Raw genomic sequence first — 19118 nt, 5'->3', positions numbered from 1 at the left:
TGGACACCTCCCCACCTTCCTCCCCCCCCCACCCCCCCCAGAGAAAGGCAGATGGACAATAGGGATAACTGGGACATAACAGACTGGCTGCCTGAAGTGCTTGAAGCCCAGCTGAGGCAGAGCTAAGGCTTTGATGAAAACCTCAAAAATAAGTTGTTCCTTGAACTGGTGAATAATGCAGCCTGAGGAAAAACTGGAAATTACTGAGCAAATGAAAAAAAAAAAAAACAGTCCTTTAAGTATTGCATGTGATACGCAGTGACCACCTGCAGCTGATAGCATGAAGGAGTGCTTTATTTTGTTTCAGTACAGATTCAGTCCAGTTCACAGAGAACACATCAGTTAATACGTATCTTCACTTTGTAGGAGAAATGGACATGAATGCACGAGCACGCAGTCAGCAGCCTTTTATCACTACTTATGCAAATTTTGCCTTAAAAGCATCATTTATGGTACACACGTTTCACTACCAGTCCAGCTAACAGCACTGTAATGCCAGCTCTAGAAACACAGGAGAGGAGGATGTCAATCTCAAGGACTGAGAAAATGTGTGTGTGTGTATATATATGAATATATATATACCACTTGGTGATTTAACTTTCAAAATCTTGGTTTTGACTTGAAAGTTTGCTTTAAAAGAATGTGTCCCTGAATAATATATGTTGTTCCTTGAGGCACATGTTCATGTTCAGGCTCTAGATAAGAGCCTGAAGCTTCTACTTGAAGCAGCCACTGAGAGCTGAGGGTTTGAAGCAGACAGAACTGTCTAGAAACCAGGTAGGTCTCTGTGAACTGCAGTAGCAGCCAACAGGTAGAAGAGCACCTGAATCTCATCAAAGCAGTCTCCCATGTTTAACCATTTTATTAAAATTAAAACCTGAAATAGCAATGAAAGCAATGATGTCAGCCAAACCAGTTCCTACCAAGCTTACCTTCCTGAAGGCTTTGGGCTTTTTGAAGCATAATTTTAGTACTCAAGACTCTAAAAGCTGATCTATTTTCCCTGTACATTCAGGTTTACACCAGGTGGTCCAGCAGAAGACACGGTTGCTCCTCCCAAACCCTTCCCCACTTACATCCAATTTCTTTGACATGTCCAGCAGAGACTCCCCCCATCATGGTCAGAGGTTCTACCTAAGCAAAATAAAGCTGATAAATATTGTGTGCAGTTATCTTCTGCGTGGAAAAAAAATAAATCAAAAAACCCAAAATCATCTTTCAAAGGGGAATTAAAAAAGGATGGCTCCTTCTAAACCATGCAAGGCTGTCAAGCTGATAAAACTCCAATATCCCCCACAACCAAACATGAAACCAGCAGGAAAACAGAAAATACAGAATTAAGAGAGGCCAGAAAAAGGATTGTGAAAGATACTTTCAGTCTGAAGCATGCTTCAAGTAGCTTAGATTTTCAAAGCCATTTAAAAAGATTTGTGCACATAACTTGCTTCTGCATACTCCACCATTTTTCTGACCTTTCCACTTAATTACTTTTTCTCCTCTCAAAGAGCAACAGAAAATGAGAAAACAGATCACATCAGAGACAATGAAAGCTGTGAGCTGCATCCACTACCAAGTATACAGAAAATATTCCATAAGCTGTCAAATATAAGAGCAACACAGCAATTTCCATTTTTCCTCCACTTAAAAGCAATCACAGCTTGAAATGTTTAAAAGATAATGTCCCAAGTTCACACCCAAGCCCCTCAAAATTTTCAACACAGCATCTAACAAGTGAGAGAACACTGTTTATCTTTTTATTTGTAAACCAGAGTTTGAAATACAATATACTTTCCATTTGTCTAAAGAAATAGCATTAAGAACTGAAAGAACAGTGTGCCATTAAATGTTAAGGACCATATTTTTAAAAACCTTTCTTAAAAAAGGTTATAGAGGTACGATGAATTTAAGTTGCATTTTAAAGTCAACTATTTAAGCATCTCAGTGATTGAAAATGAAGTGTAAAATTGGAAGTCCAGTCACAGATGAGGCTGTAGAGCTCTGCTCAAGACTGAAGAGATCTACCTAGGGCAGGCACAGCTGCACACTCCCCGAATTAACTCAGCCTGTCTCAGCCATGAATGCTGCAGATCAGAGTGACACCACTGATTAAGTCAGTTTGAACTACTTAATATAAATCCTCCCTTTCTAATAAGAAGGATATTAACTAAAGCTTTCAGTTAGACAATAAACCCTTTCTAATTAGCAACAAAAAAGCAAAAGTGACATGCTTACTCTGTTTCAGGCACTTTCAAGATCATAGTTTATTTACTGTAGGTAAAAAGCTAGTGTACAGATTAAAGGATCTCTTAAATTTCAACTCTACAGTTATACACCATCTAGTATTCTTGCTCTGAATATTAATCAAAAGGTTTCTAAACACCTGTAAGCCCCACTATAAATCTGCGTTGTTATGATGAAAATAAGTATAGAAATCAATGCTTAATTTTTTCAATGCATAATATTTACACTGTGAAACCAATGGGAAATAACAAGCAGTGGCAAAGAGGCAATAAATTTTAAAAAGCCAGAGTTTTATATAGGTTTTGGGGTTTTTTTACAATAGTGTGCTAATCAGCATAATCGTATATATAAAAATTAAAATATAGCAGAGCATCCCATTACAGATATCTGAATTGTCTGAACTGCTGCCATCACTTGCTAACCATTTACATGCAACACCTGCTAGGACTGACTTTTTGTTTTTAAAATGTAAAATAGTTCAAGGTTTAAGAGACAAACATTAATTTGTGTACAAAACTGAAAACTTCACTCAAGAATTGTACTGGTCACGAGTCTCTTCCATACAGAAGTGGAGGGAAAGGAAAAAGTACCAATGATAGAAAGCAGTCTCTCTCCAGTCACTAATTTTCAAAGGCAATGCATAGACTGAGAATACCTGGATGGCAAACTCCAGAGACCCTGGACACAAACAGCTTTCACACACAGGACCTCTGCAGGAGGCCTTTCTTTGCATCAGATGGCAATGGCTGACAGCAAATAAGGGGCACCAGGTGTACAAGTAAGTAGATCTTGCAAAATACTAAGATGGGGCAGTTGTTAATATACATTTGAACTATATATACAATATAATGGAATGTATCCCCTCCCAAAACTGGTTTATGAAACAATTGGACCTTTCTATACTCGCCTTATGACTCAGCTATCGTTCTAAAGAAAAGGTAAGTACACAAGAGACTTGCATGAAAATTAAAATTTATGGGGCATTTTACAGGAACTATTGACAAAGCTGCTTAATGGCATTTCTGTTTTTTAAGTAATTTTGTTAGATATAATTGAAAACACCTGTGTATAAAATGGCCTGACAGACACTCCAACATAGAGCTTTGGTGACAAACCATTTCTATAACAATGAGGTGAGAAATTAAACAAAGTATTTAAGGTAACTCAAACTGAATAGGAAATGGAATGCCAATATGGCAGTTAACCCTTTTTCTGTTGCTTTAAACAGGAAAGTCTCTTGTACCAGCAGAATCCTGTATACAGATAGAGAAATAAGGAATACACCACTTATAATCCCCATTAAACAAAAGCTGATTCATCATGTGAGAAGGTACAAATTACAGAAAACATGGATAGTAAATAGAAGAGAAACAACTGGTTTACATAAAAAAAAGAGAGAACACTTCAGTCTGAATGCAGTTACTTTGTGAAAGCTGCTACAACAGCCCACAGAACCTCATTTGTGTTGGTTTTCATACATTCAACCTCAGGGTCTAAATCCAGGAGCTGTCGCACTCTCTTTGTGGCTAAATCATACTGCTCATCCAAGAGGGGGGCAAAAGCGTTCTCCAGGACATCCGAGGCGTGGGCCAAGTACACGAGTGCCAGCAAGCGCTTGTCCATGCGGTGCGGGTCGTTCACCCACTTGTCAAGAACCGCCTCCTGAACCTTCTTGATGAGGCGCTGTTTGATGTTGTTGTTGGTGAGAGGGTGTGTAGTCATGTCAAAAAGAAGGAAGTTCTGTTTCTCTGTTGTCAATACACCTTTTTCCACTAGATTTTTAGCTAACCGCTCACGGACATTTCGTAGTTGGTAGTGCAACTTCAGTGGGTTCCATGTTTCACCTAAACCAGTAAGAAAACCACACAACAGTCAGACAAAATTTAAGCTGCACTGCAGCAGTGACTTTTTCCCCCCTCTGTGGTGCAAAATGAGCTGTCAAAATCATACAGTAGACTACAAGACACTGTGCTCCTGTCAGCAATTCTCTGATCCCTGGCATGGAGACAGAGACCAGGAGAATCTTCTTGGAGGAGCTCTGGGGTACACTGAAAGTTTGGATGAAATTATAGCCAAGCCATGTCTTGATTACAGATATGAAAAATGAACAAAAATCTTGTATTGTAAAACAAAAAGTGAACCAGTATTGCAGAATGAATTTACTTCCAGTAACAATAAAAATAAAGTAAAATCAAGCATCTTCTACAGTCTTTGTGCATTTTCCTGAGTCCAGCCTTTTACCATGTCAGAGACTGAAAGAAGTGTTACTGCCTTTCTTCTGCACAGACACAAGCTAATGCATGCCTACCCAGTGCATTTCTTTATTTTTGCAGGTTTCCACTCTTCTCCCCCTTCCTGCCTCCACCAGGTGAAACAGTGACCATGTACTGTGAGAGTGTGCATGGCACAGGTGTGTACACATGAAGCACATACTGGGCAGAGCCTTTAAAGTTTCTATATAAATTATTTCAATGCCTCTTTTTAAGGCAGAAAAACTGGGCCTTTCAGAATGTGTGACTGTGTGAGCATAGAGAAAATTGATAAAGCACAAAATCAGCATCAACAGCTCCAGCTGAAATTGTTTAGCAGTGAGAATTCTACCTTTGCTTAAGAGCTTATTCAACAGGCTAAAAATTTTAATTCCAGCTTAGTTAAGAATTTATCATAATCCCCTCCTGATGTAAAAGACTCTGCATTTTAAGGGGCAAGAAAAAGAACAGGATTAGGTATTGCTAACATAGATGGAGGTTTTCCGTAAATTGTATGAGACTTTCTGTACCAAATTTTTGAAGAATTTATTGGTTAGCAAAACAACCAGTAAGCCACAGGTGATGTCGAGGTTTCTCCCACTGTGATGGAGGCTGATGCACACAATACCCACCTAACAGCCAAGGTAAGTAAACAAATGAGGTGACTCCAGCTGCAGAGTGAAAGGCAGAAGACCAACCAGGCCTGAACTACACAAGTCCAACTACACATCACTGAACGTGATTACCCAGTTTGATCATGAATACAACTATCATACAAACACAAAAAAGCGATTTCTTTACTACCTTTCTCAGGGCAGAGGCAATATTTTTGTACAGTTGCCATGTGGCCGAAAGTCAGTGCTGTGGTGACACCTTGTGACCAAGCTCATCAATTACACAGACACTTGCAGACAGAGATGTTTGCTACATTTACAGGAAACCTGACATTTTGACCCAAACTTCTATATTCCCCACCCTTGCTCTTCTTAGAGGCTACCTTACAAACATCAGCCTTACAGGTCTGTATACTTATTTACATGATAGCTTTGAATTCACATGTAACTTTAACTCCAAGCAGCACTCTGCAAAACTGCTAATCATGGATAAAGTAGATCTTCTCCAGGATCGACCTGGCCCCCAAAGCAAAATTCTAACAGAGTTTATGAATTTATTAAATGAAATAAAACGAAGCAAAACCAACCAACCAATAAAAATAAAAACCCCCACCCAGACCTGCTGAAATACTTTTCTTCAGAAAGACAGATCTCTAAAAGAAGATCTCTCTGCAGCTCTAAATCATGGGAAATACAAAGAACACTAATGCCATCCAAGAATTAGTTATTAATAAACCTATGTCAGTAAAAATGATTGAATCAAGCCTCAGCCACAGCACTGATGATAACTATCTTCCCAGAACCAAAGCTCAGCAGGATCAGGAAAATCTTAGCTTAGCTCAAAGAAAACCTACAACACTAGTTCATTCATTAGCTGACCGTTTTTGAGCCAGTCCTAACTTGATGTGCATTGCACTGGGAGAGGAGGTGAAATGTCAGCACAAATTATGTATTTGGGACAAGAAAAATGAATTGTTTTTGCTGGCTGTAAGAGGGAAGGGGAAACTGAGTGAGAACTGAACTGCACAGCTCTGCAGTAGCCTGACATGGGCTGTTCTGTAGTCCAGTCTCCCAGCTGCCTGACAGCCAAAGAGCAAGAGAGGAGGGGTGGCAAGGACCTCAGAATGAACTGGTGTGCAAGGAAGGCTGCTTAAGGTGGTGCAGAATGAATGGGAAGAACAAAGAAAACAGGAAAGCAGAGAAAGGTGAAGAGATTTTGCTCATTTCTGCAGCTCATCTATTTTAAGTAGCAGATTTTACACAGGCAACTTCCAAATCTCACCCCCAATCTCCAGTCATACTGTAAACAAAACAGGGTTCTTTCCTGTGCTGTTTCCACAACTGAAGTATAGCTCTGATCTACTCCAGGAAGCTGCATTTATGTGCTTTGTGAAAACAGATGAACGCTAGTGATCAAGTCTGTCTGCAATTCAGCCTGGAGAGGAGAAGGCTGTAAGGAAACCTTGCTGCAGCCTTTCACTACTTGAAGGGGGACTGCAACAAAGACAGGGTCAGACATTTTAGTGGGGCCTGTGTCACCCAGATTTTTCAGCCTTCTGATGTTTTCATTCGTGGACTGGAGAGTTCTCACATATTGTAACATAAACAAAGTAGATTGTTTTCGCATTCCTCTCTGTGATGGACTTCTGGCTTGGCCAGTGGGGTCAGAGGGGTGTTAACCTCATTCCCCCAGTTGCTGGTCAAAGTCCAAACCCTATTTAAACCCCAAACCAAAATAAACTTTCTCTTCTCACTTCTCAACTTGACAGGCGAGTGTAGTTTTTTGTGTCCATCTAGCAGCAGGCCTGGGACACAGAGTAATGGTTTCAAAGTGAAGAAGAGTTGGCTGAGATTAGATACAAGGAAGTAGTTTTTCCCAATGAGACCCAGAATGGACTGCTCAGAGAGGTGGTGGATGCCCTGTCCCTGGAAATATCCAATGTCATGTTGGATGGCCCTCTGAGTACCCTCGTCTAGTGTCTCTGCTGACTGCAGAGGGGTTGGACTAGATGGCCTGTAAAAGTCCCTTCCAGCCAAATCTATTCATAATTCTATGATCATTAACGTTTCATTTTTTCTCAACTATTTACTAGCTTTACAGGGAGAGCTGTGTGCAAAGTACTCATCTTGAAGACTTCATTTTGATCAATGAGAAGTATTGAAAATTTTAAAATATTTATTACATTTCTTCAGTTAATGAAAAAATAAAACTCCTAATGCTTTATATTTTTCTTTATGATTAATGGCCAAATCACCCTCAAGTTTTATGTGTGAGCTATGAGCTCTTCACCTCCTTTCTTTACTGAAAGATCTGAATACTCAGTGCACACACTCAGGCTTCAAACTTCCACCAACCCTCATTTCCAGATACAGAGAAAGGCAGTTACATCTCCAGGGTGCAGTCCTGATTTACTTCAGAGTCAGTGGAAGGCACCTCTTCCACCGAGTTGAGATGTCCTCTGACACTTCCATACAGATCCTTTCTGTACCAAGTTAAGTCAAAAGCAACAGTTACTTATATTTGATTAAAGGCTACAATCAACAAGAGACTACCCTAGAGGACAGACTAATTAACTTTTTTGCATATTTTCTCTCAAAAAAACCTTGCAATATAATCTCTAGTGATGCCAGATAATTAGCTTTATTTGATAAAAAAAGCACGTTATATGCAAGGCTTACCACTAAGCAGTTCAATCCAATTTTGTACTGTTTCAGGAGGTTGGGTCTCTTTTATGTGTTTCAGAGCTTCATCAAGCAGAACATCCCCTGTAGGAGCATCTGACTTGCAAATCACCTAAAAATGAATAAAATACAGTCAGTATTTTTACATAGCTCGTACATAACAAACACACCCACCAATAAAAAAAACCTACCTGTTAAGAAAAACAGAAGAATTTTTTTAAAAATAACAAACTCTCGCTTACAAATATGCAACTTTGAAAAACCCAAACCTTTGCTGTTAAAAAATAAAACTATCTGTGCTTTAATTCAAAATACATTAAATCTGAAGTTATCGGTAACTTAAATTAACCCTAATGAGCTAAAATTATAGTAGCAACAACAAACCTAAAACCTATTTTTTGTAAGGAAAATAACTCACTTATCCAGACAGGTCCTTCACTACCTTCACAAAACAAAGTACACTACAGTAAATTAGTCTCTGAATTTTACTGCTTCAAGTCAATTTATTTAAAATACTGAGTTAAACAACCAGGTTGCATGAAAATAACAACAACAACAAAAAGAAAAAGTACAAAAACTAGTTTTCTTCAATATACTAATGGATAAAAATAGGTTTATGACAACATCTGCAAGTTTTGCAGCTCTAAAGGAAGCACTGCCAGATTACTGAGTCTCATTTAATGCCAGTTAAACAACGTGTGTTAGGGAAAATACACATGTACTAATAAACCTGTTAACATGCAACAATTAATGTAATACTATTTAAGTCTGTTATTAAATAACTTCTAAAATTATTTGAGTTCTTCATTCAGGAAAGCCCAACAAAAAAATTGATTCAGAGTAACATAATAAAATGCAAAAATTTGAGTAACTGCTTGTTTACCAGCATATGTAGTTATAGAAACCATGCAATATACTTTCTTTTTTTTTTCTGGAGAGAAAATCAAGAGCATCAAATGAAAACTTACAGATTACATTAGCTCAAGGTAGCATGTTTAAATAAAATCTTTATTTACAGAAGAATTACTACAGTTGTTAATAGTAATACTTGTTATTGTTGCTGTTATTATTGTATCTGGCAATTTAAATAGTTTACAAGTGAGCACTTTACAAGCAGCAGGTGAAAGGTAGCAGGAGATTGACAGAAAAACGAATACATCAGCACAATTCCATATATATATATATATATATATATATATGAAAAGCAGGAAGCAGAAAGTCTTATTTTTCCTAACACTTCAGAGGAGTCAGAAAGATGTTCTGGAAATGTCATACTGAAATATACTCCAAGTTTATTTATTTCTGTTCCATAGTTCTAATACTTCTTATTACAAACAACAGAGTGCAATGCATTTTCATAGGATCTATTGATGACACTGAAATGAGATGCAATGATAAGACAAGTTCAACCCCAGCAAGACGATCCCCAGCTGGTGTGCAAAAGTATACAAAATCTGTGAGATTAAAATTGCTTAAGAGATCTTCATGAGTACCTAACAGGTCATAGCTGGAATGGTATGTCCAATTCAGATGTCTACATAAAGCACAGAAACAAAGATTTTCAATAAAAATCAACAAGAATGAACAGGTCCACAATGCCAGGCTAAAAAGAACAAAGTATATTAGATCTAGAAAGTGAGATATTTTTAAAAAGAGGGTAATAAACAGTAGTGTAAGGTGCTTACTTTGGGAAATAAAAAAGATACCAACTTAGTCTGGAAACACAGAAGACTTCAACAGGCAAATGAAACACCCAGGGAGCTGCTGAACCACATTTAGTAAAGAATTTTAAGACTAAACATCTACTAGAGAGGGATCAGAGAAATCTCACTACCTGTCACTCCACCAAATTAAATTAGATGGTCTCTTGAGATATTGTCTCCATTTTGGGGAGATCACTCCAACGTGAACTTCACGTATTTGGTTTTAAGAACACATCTACACTTTAATCCAGACAATCTCTATTTGAAACTAAACACACAACAATGCCTGCTTATCTTTCTGATTTACAAGCTCTCACAGCATAACTCAAAACCTTTATTAAACCCATATAGTTATATTACACATCTTTCAGCTTTGTTCAAGACCCTGAATTTTTGCAAGTGTCTGCTTTTTCACTATATAAAAGCGTACTTCAAAATGAAATTTTAAGTTGCTAGGTTGCAGCTACTAATAGTCACCTCTCAGATACTCCTTTAATAATTAATTAATAATTAGCCTAAACACACCAAACTTACTCATATTCCCTTCTTTTACAAAACTGATGTTTGCATAGCATTTTAGTTTCTTTCAAGTGCCCCATGTTTAGTTTCATAGTAACCTCATTTACACTGGATCATTCCAGCCTGTGCAGCTGGTACCTGGTACTCACCATCTCCCTTTAGCAGGCAAAATGTAAGATGGGAAGTCATCTTTTTAACCTGATGTACTATTAAAAACAAACAAACAAACAGATCAAACCTCACTGAGGAGATTAAAAATGCTTTTATGTCAAGGATGTAAGTAAAGAGGCTTTTAAGTTTAGAAAACAGATTTCCCTTCTTATTTGTGGTCAAAATACTTTTTTTCTACCACTGCAAAGAAGTTTAAAAACCGAGCATGAATATAACACACCACGACAGTGCCAGCCTAAACATACAGGCCTTTAGAGGAAAGGAGCACAGAGGCCTCAATTCAACTCAGTGAGGATCCATAAGCTCTCGTGAACCCACGGTGCAGTGATTTTGCTCCAAAGTTTACCTCTCTATGCAGCCAGCAGTACTGCACTATTTTTGCACTTCTCTGCAACACTGAATATCCACAGCACTGTTTCCTCAGTCAAGATTATCTCTTCCCTCAAATGAGTGTATGTTGGTTCACACTTCCATAATATTTCTCTCTCATCCCCTTCCAGCACATGGAGAGAGGACCAGCAGAAGCCCAGCCTCCTCTGAATCTTCAGAGATCTGCTCTTTCCTCAAGGACCTAGTGTTGAATGCCTCTTGGCTAACTCTCTCCAGAGTGGGAAATTGGCTGGGTTTGGGATCTCATGAATTGAATCACCACAGAAGATTAAGCCTTCAGAAGGGAGACCTTTTTTCTCTCTAACAGAGGGACTAAGACAGAAAAACGAGTGAATGTCCTGTTTCTTCAGAGATGCTGGTCCTTAGCCTGATTGCAAAAGAATATTCTTTATTCCAATTTTTCAGTGATTAATTAGGTACTAGATTTGCCTAGTATTTATCAACTAAGGAAATTTCAATTATGTAGATTATTCAATTTGCATTTTCCACAATGCACCTCTGCAATTAATCAAAGCTAAGGATTAAGCATAGATTTTTAAGTAAACTTAATTTTCTAGTTTTAATACAAGAATTTGCTCTTGCATGAATTGCTCAGAATCATTAGCAATAAAATACTCAAGTAAATCTGCCAAAGATTTGTTGGGATTCCTTTTGCTTTTAATAACTCTATTGATTTGGTCTCTGAGCCTGTAAGGCAATGCAGAGTACCATCTTCTATTCTCAATAACCACTTGCAAACCTCAACATTAATTTACTTGTTTCTAATATTGATCCCAGTAGACAGAACTCCAAAATGGTGCAACAATTAGATATTCTTAAGCCATATTTACAAGGATGTTGCAATATGTAACACATCATATCCACCTACAAAGTTTCACTAAGGTCCATCAAGTCCTTGTGCACTCTTTTCTCAGTCTCATTTGACTCTGTTATGGCATTCAATCATAGATTTAATGCATTTTGATCCATTCTGAAGTATAAAACAGTATTAGCAGAGATCAACCTGATTTAAGGCTTTAAGTGGAAATCATTGTAGCTATCATTCTTTCAAGTTAATTATATGATCAAAGCCACAGCTGCTTATAAATCTGTGCTAGTGCCCAAAAACCTTGTTCTACCTTCTTCTCGTCCTCACCTTATCACTTGTGCCCTACCTGATGACAAGATCAAGAGAGTAGTTCCAGTAAAAACTAAACTGATCAAAGTAAATAAGCTTTTGCCCCTGAATCACAACCTTGGATGTATTACTAGACAGCTCTTTCCACTTATTAGGTACAGTATTTATTTCACAGCCAAAGCTAAGGGCATGGGGAGCAGAGCCTGCAGAAGCAGAACAAGGAGGGCACTGGACAGAATAGAGACACTTAAATCTGGCCAACACAGAAACAAGACTGAAATTTAGTGTTAATGAAAAACTTCAAATAAGGTGCAAAACAACACAAGTCATTCACAAGAATGATTTCTAAACTGATGGAGATGGTGCAGTTATGGATTTTATTTGCAAGAAAAGTACTTAAGCAGATAACCTTCATTTAAATTTTAAATTAATGGCTATTTTTATAGAACCCTCCTGCCTGAAAACTGAAAAGTATCTCAAATACCTTACAACAGCAGAAAAAGTAAATCTCTAAATTGCAAAGATTTTAGATCACCTTAAAAAACACATCTATCCAATCCCAAAAACACATGATAAAATTTAACAAAAACGACCAAACCACAGTCAAAGAAAAACCAGTCACAGCCCAGACCAATAATTTTGCTTGTATTCTTTAATGAATATACATACAGGTTATTTTTCCATTTTCCTAAAAAACCCAGCAACCTCATGGTTAATATTTCAAGTAGATAGAACTGACAAGGTTTTCACAGAATGAGAATAACTCCTGACTGAATGCCTAAGAAGATTACTGAATGCCTAAGAAGCCAAAAGCTCTGGAGGAAAAAAAAAAAGTGCGAACTAATCAATGCTGAATGTGCCTAAATGAGGCTAAAAGAAGCAGGGACTGTTTGTTGCAACAGAGGTTTGATTTTTCTGAAGTGAAGGGAGCTTGGAGAAGGTTGAGGAATTCACAAGCTTGCCTTAAAATTTAGCAAAAGATAATATTGACAGGGAAATGTGCCATGAGAGAATTTATCTGTGGTGGACAGACAACATTTGACCAGGTTTTCAATAGGCTTATTTTACAAGCATCCTCTAATGCTGATGAAGTAAAAATTCTTCCAAGAGTGTGACTTTGCACATTTTGTACAAAAGGAAAAATTCAGTGGTAAAAGTAAAAAATAAAGGCCTCAAATCTTCAGCCTGATTCTACAGGACCATAGAGATGTGGCCATCTTGAAGGCCAGAGAGGACAACCAATTTAACACACCAGCCTCATGCTTAAACTAGATAGTTTTGTGTTCTCAGGGGCCCCAAGAACAAGGATGGTTTCCTTCCCATGCAATGCAAGCACAAACTGCAGCACTGTGTACACCAGAAGTAAACTGGTGGCTTGCAGGACACATCTGGTATCTGGCAGTTATTCATTCTTTTCAGCCTTAGCCCACATCCCACAGGCATTGCAAAAGGCAGTTCCTTCAGCACATTACTGCTGGTGCCACGGGCAGGAACTGCTCCCACCTCACCCCAGCCAGAGCCACTGCCAACGGCTGGTCGGCAACAGCACCAGCAGCACATCCGGAGAACAAGCATGGTCAGGGAACAGCAGGTACCAGAGACGTTCCAAGGCACCACTGAAAAACTTACTAATTTTGCGCATCCACCTTAGGTCATTACTCAGAATCATCATCCTCGAGTAAAGAAAACGCCATCCTTTTTCTTAGAACCAGTTGTAATTCATAGCTCCTGTACTGTGTGGAGCACGACAAGTACACGTGATCATTTTCCTGCACTTGCCTTTCTTGTTAGCAGACTTTTGCGCCTCATTCCGCAGGCCTCCAGCTGGAGACGCCCCCGCAATGCCAATTCAATTAACATACAGCCACGCAATCCCGAGGAGATGCAATCGTTCCAGAACGATGTGTAACCCTGTGAAGAATGAAAGACAGTAAGATACCTCCAACTTCACCTGAAAGCAAACAAAAAATGGGCCTTGCTGTGCGCGCTCTAAGCAGTTCTCCTGCTTTCACAACTTTTAAGTGGCATCACTAATCACTATCATTCCTGCCTTGAAAACATGAGAGAAACAGTCTCATCCTCTGCTAGTTTTGACACTCAGTTTCTGCCTTGTGAAGAACTGGGAATCCTCAGGAAAATGATACACAATGAAAGAGGGAGATACCACGAACTGTGAGGTATAAAGCGTACTTTTGTACACAGTCAAAATAAACGTGATATTTTTAAGACATCAAGTATTGGGCATTACTCACATCACATGGCTTTATGAGTGACCGAGAAACATTAACATGATTTTACACATGATGTATAAACAATGTGGCACTGAGAAAGCAGTAATAAAATAACAATGGATATGAAGTTAACTATGGAGTGTACTCAAAAACACAAATGTGGCAACAGCACAAATCACAGAACAGATTCTTTTGACCTGAACATTGTAAACTAAAAGGCAAAAGCTTTCAAAGAAATATTTCTAACAGCTACTATTTTGTCATTTAAATACTTTGAAAACATACGCTTTTAGAGCTTGAAGCACAGTTCTTATACAAACTGCAAAACTGCAATCCACATTTATTCTACAAAGCACACCACACGTACTGTGATTTATCTCTGTTTCTGCATTGACAGCTGTCTGCCTAAATGGCAGAACAGACCATTAGACCCAATACATTTATTCATCAGTATCTAGAAACACAACCACTGACTTTTGTACTCCAGTGTTCAACAGTTATGATCAAAAAAATCTTACAAAAAGAACTCTTTTATATGGAGTAGCCAACAGTGTTCTTCCATATTTTTTTAATATTTGACAAAGCAAAATCATTGAGAAATGTTCTGAGAAATGTTTGATATGATTCTTAAAGATTTTTCCAAAAGTCCTCTAGTGAAGCACTTCTGAAAACACTAACTTTGGGATACTTTAGAGAAAGGTGCTGTACACAAGACAAGGTGGGGGAAGAGCAGAAGAGAGCTCTGCTTTTCATAAATTTGTCTTAATCAATAACCAAGACTAGCTTAAAACAAGAGCAAGTCAATCTTATTATTTCTGTAGATGGAAGCTGCCAACGTATAAAGATATATCCTAAGCCCACTAAATTTACAAATCAGTCTCTAAACATTGCCATCAATTACAGATTGCCAGGACGTTGAGAATACTTGCTTCAGTTTCGCACTTAGGTATTTTCGAGTGCTGTATTATACAGATGACTAATACTTATGAAAAGTCCACAGAAGCCCTGATTCTCTAAGGTAATTACCAAAATAGGTCCCAAATATTTATTTAAAACACCATAAATATTAATCTGGAAAGACATTTGAGAAGTTATCTAATCAGCCTTTTGCTCTAGAGCTGATACTTTGCTAGTATCAGCCATTCCTACAATGCCATTCTGTAATTAAGATTTTGGTTGGCACCAGACATTTTCTGCCAAATAACACACATGATAAAGTACAGCATTTGCTTGAGCAGGAAGAGATATGACTCCCATGTTCTATTTCAAATCAGTCTCTTTACATAGTAATTTCTGAAGTCAGACAATACATATGCAAACTAAAAATCTACTGCACAAACTCACAGGCACAATAAATTTACACTGCTTTATATTCATAGAAAGTTTCATATTATTATGCAAACAATTAAAGTGCTGATACTTTTTCCCCCTTTTTAGCAATGAAAGCTGAATTTATTTTTAAAATTACTATTTTTCAATGAAGTAATATTAACTACACCACTTCCAGCACCAACTACCAGATGTAAACTCCTCTGTTCCAGTAGTTAACATGGATGGCCATAGGCTGAGGGGTGCAGAGAAATACAGGCTCATAGGATAACTCAGGTCAAAAGTGACCACATGACTTTCTAGTCCAATCTCCTGCTGCAAGCAGGTTCAGTTATGAAGTCAGGTCAAGTTGGTCAGGGTTCTATTCAAGCATGTCTCAAGAACTTCCAAGGATGGAGAACACACAACCATTCAACCGTTTTTAACCAACTAATCCTGAAAGACAGCTCAAAAAGATTACATCCTTCATAAATGGAGCTGCTTGTTTTGGTGGGTTAGATGACAGTGAAGTCATGCGAATGTATCCTGTTGCCACCATCTTCTTATTTTCCTTCTGTCCCCCAGGCTCAGAGTTCACAGGTGATCCTCTAGAAAAGGAACATTATATTTCCACACACAGAAACTGCACAGCTATTAACAGAATTAGGAAAGATATTCTTCTCAGTCCATTAAACTGATCTTTCCAGATTGTTCTGGCAAATGAACTGGTCAGTTTTGACACCTACTGCAAAATATCAGACAATCAAAGGAACCTTCAAAGAATATCAGTTTAGCACACACCAGTCTAACTAAATCATCCTTTAAATTAACTCCATCTTCCTGGAGGAACTAGAACTGAATGGGAGATGCTCATCTTTGACATTCCAAACACTCTCTTGACATCTACTTTAAATGGCATACAGCATAACTAGAAAAGGCGCATAGAAGAGAAACAAAGGGGTAGAGATAAATAATTCATGGAGAGGTGGAATGGCAATATAGAATAATGCACTATTTGTAAAGGAAACAAGGGCTAAAAGATGATAAATAAAGCTAGCTCACAGGTTATGAGTCAGTAGCCAATTTCTTTTGTTTTTCCATTTAATTGTTTTAACAGGAAGGCAGAAATTTTAAAAAAATCCTTTAAAAACCAAGATGGATAATGAAGTTTGACAGACAGCAATGGATCTGTAAACCACACGTGCATCAGGATGAAGTCAATGTTCACTGGGGGAATTGTCATCCTGATCCCATCCTCTCCCTGAATGCGACCTGGCCACTGCTCATTTCAGCACATGGAACAAGACAGTGATTTAGTTTTCAAAACTTCATTTATTCCTAATTCCTAGCAGTCTTAAAACACTTGACTGAAGATCAAACACCACTACTTAGAAATGCAACTCATTCTACTATTTAATTCTCTTAAACAGCACTAGTTTTCTCACAAATACAATACCAAGTATTTTTACTTCATCCATCTTCCTGCAAGAAAGGAAGATGGACGAAGTATTTTATATTTATATTTTATAAACTTTCTAACTCAAAGAAATATCATTGAAGTTGTTAAGCAGCAAGGGATAAGACTTACAAAGCAGGACATTATTTTTATCTGACAGCAATCACACTAGAATAGCACTTCAAGCTATGAATAGCTTGCAAGACAAAATTTTAAATCTACTATGACTCAAAGATCAAAAGACTGTTTACGACTGTCATGTTTATTTACACATACACAGCACAAAAGCATTTTTCATCAGACCTGACCTAGAAACTTTTAGCTAAAAACTAGTTTTGCTAGACAAGCAAAAAGGGAAATAAGAATAAAGTTTACACCAAATACTCATTACCATATTAACTTTGAAAGCTCAGACTTTCCACCCAGGTACAGCAAACCACAGAGCTGAGATTAAGATTCTCTTTCCACTTTAAGAACAAGTTATTTAGAATCCACGTTCATTAGGCCATTTCTTTCCCACCAGCTCCTAGGGCATTTATTCACTTTCTCCTACTCCCTTGCCTTTTACCCACTTCCAGCTCACGTGGGTATTCCTGTTCAGTTATTCATTAATCACTTCAAACTCCCACCTATTAAACAGTGCATTGTATAACAAAGGCCAATCCAAAACTACCTTACACTTACCTACACTTCCTGCTTCTACTTAGTCTCTTTAGAGCCATTAAGTTACTTGAGAGATTTTAAAATTCAAAAGGTTGTTTGCAACTTTTTTCTTTAAAAATATTGTTAACACCTTATCTCTGATCCAACAAGGCACTACAGTGATGACCACTATAATTTCTTAAGTGTGTAAAAAAATCAGAGCGAGAAGACAAACATGATCAGATGTGCCTGAAGATATTTGGTGCCGCGTATGTTGGTGATTTCTACACAATTAAGGTTGCCTTAAGACTTGCAAAAAATTTCAAAATCATTTCACTTAAGCACGAAAGAGGCAGCCTTCACAGAGCAATGATTCTCACAGCTTCCAGGCTACGGTCACAATAACTCTATTTGAAACAAACAAACAAAAAATAACTAAAAAAAAAAAAAACAAACAGCAAGACTCCACTCAAGGAACATCACTATTTTCTGTTTCCCAAGTGCAATTTAAAATTATCCAGCAGCAACTGTGAAAAAAATGCAATTAAGTTGTAGATGTCATCTTACATTTATGTAGCACAGACAATGAGAATGGCAATCTATGAAAAAAAAATCCATGAAAACACCTCAGATTCAAAGAAAGAAAAGAAAAATGTTTGTGGAGTTACAACTCTGAGGCTTCAAAATGCATACATGGTAATATGTGTGTAAATAAATATGATGTGTTTAACTCATGTGGTTAAGGGCAGCTGTTTACAGAACACAGACTGTAGCTGCCAATGCTTTCTAATCCAAAGAGTCTCAAGCTATTGCAGATTACTTTACAGATCACAGAGCCACTGCAACTGGAAATCAGCTTCTTTTTAAAAAGCACCATAAAGTCATGTAATGGAATATAACTTGTGGGTTCCTGAGGCCTACTCACCAAAAAAATTAAGTATTTCTTTATTTTACACAACAGGCCCCTCAGGCCCATCCTCAGATCCACACAGCCTCATATTTAGTATCACAGGTCAGTCTTAGGTCTAAGTTCTGGCTCTGACTCAGACTCAACTTACATTTATGAGGAACCACAACAGAAGTTTCTCTGGGATAATGCACATTAAGGTTCTTCTAAAGGAGAGACATCACTACAGCTACACAAACCCCTGAATTCCTGTTCTCAGGAAATTCCCAATTTTTCTTTTATGAAAGACACAAACAAAAAGACTTTGAAATTTGGTAAATAATGCAATTTCTGAAATTTCATGTACAGACAAAACAAATAAAACATTGGTTAAACTCTTTCCAGCCATGGCAGCTCAAGCAGAAGGGAAACTGGCCAACTAACAGAAAACAGAAGCGAACAATTACAACTCCTGAGGAGTTTGGGAGTCCCAGCTCTGAGGTAACACACCTTACTTGTCAGAAGATGTCAAATCCTCAGCTTCTGGGTTTCTCAGCTAGGAGCGCAATCCAGGTTAAAGAAAGCTTTCACCTTAGTAAACAGTAAATTATGAATTTACAGGTACCCGGTTCTCTATTAAAATAGTATTTTAAGAAAAAAACCTGTAAAAAATGCTGCTTAGATGATGAAAGAATAAGAAAAATTAGACCTCCCAAACTTGCTGGAGTTTGCTGTTACTTTTATTACTTCTGCATAGATGGCACTCAAAAACTCTGCTGAGGGTAGCAACATAAAAGCCCTGAGACACAAAATGATTGGTTTGTTTGCATAAACAAACACACAAGCTTGCACAAACAAGTGCTGAGCTTTCCCAAACAGGTGTTTCTTTCTTGCTATCTATTCTTTCCA

General features: G+C 37.8%; 1 protein-coding gene across 1 annotated transcript in view; it reads right to left on the bottom strand.

Moving 5' to 3' along the window:
• Positions 1 to 321: 321 nt before the first annotated feature.
• The window catches only part of GOLPH3 (golgi phosphoprotein 3), a gene marked incomplete at its 5' end in the record, with an annotated part of 32351 nt that continues 13554 nt past the window's right edge, over positions 322 to 19118 (bottom strand). The window contains 3 exons of the mRNA XM_083883080.1: positions 322 to 4085; positions 7784 to 7898; positions 13466 to 13597. Of these exons, the coding sequence (XP_083739206.1) occupies positions 3661 to 4085; positions 7784 to 7898; positions 13466 to 13597 (672 nt within the window). The 3' untranslated portion in view covers positions 322 to 3660. The remainder of the gene's footprint in view (positions 4086 to 7783; positions 7899 to 13465; positions 13598 to 19118) is intronic.

Source organism: Zosterops lateralis (genome assembly GCF_965231275.1).
Source record: "Zosterops lateralis genome assembly, chromosome: Z".
In the NCBI taxonomy this organism is placed as follows: Eukaryota; Metazoa; Chordata; class Aves; order Passeriformes; family Zosteropidae; genus Zosterops; species Zosterops lateralis.
The sequence above is the reverse complement of the archived record's forward strand: the minus strand, read 5'-3'. Positions and strand labels throughout refer to the sequence as shown.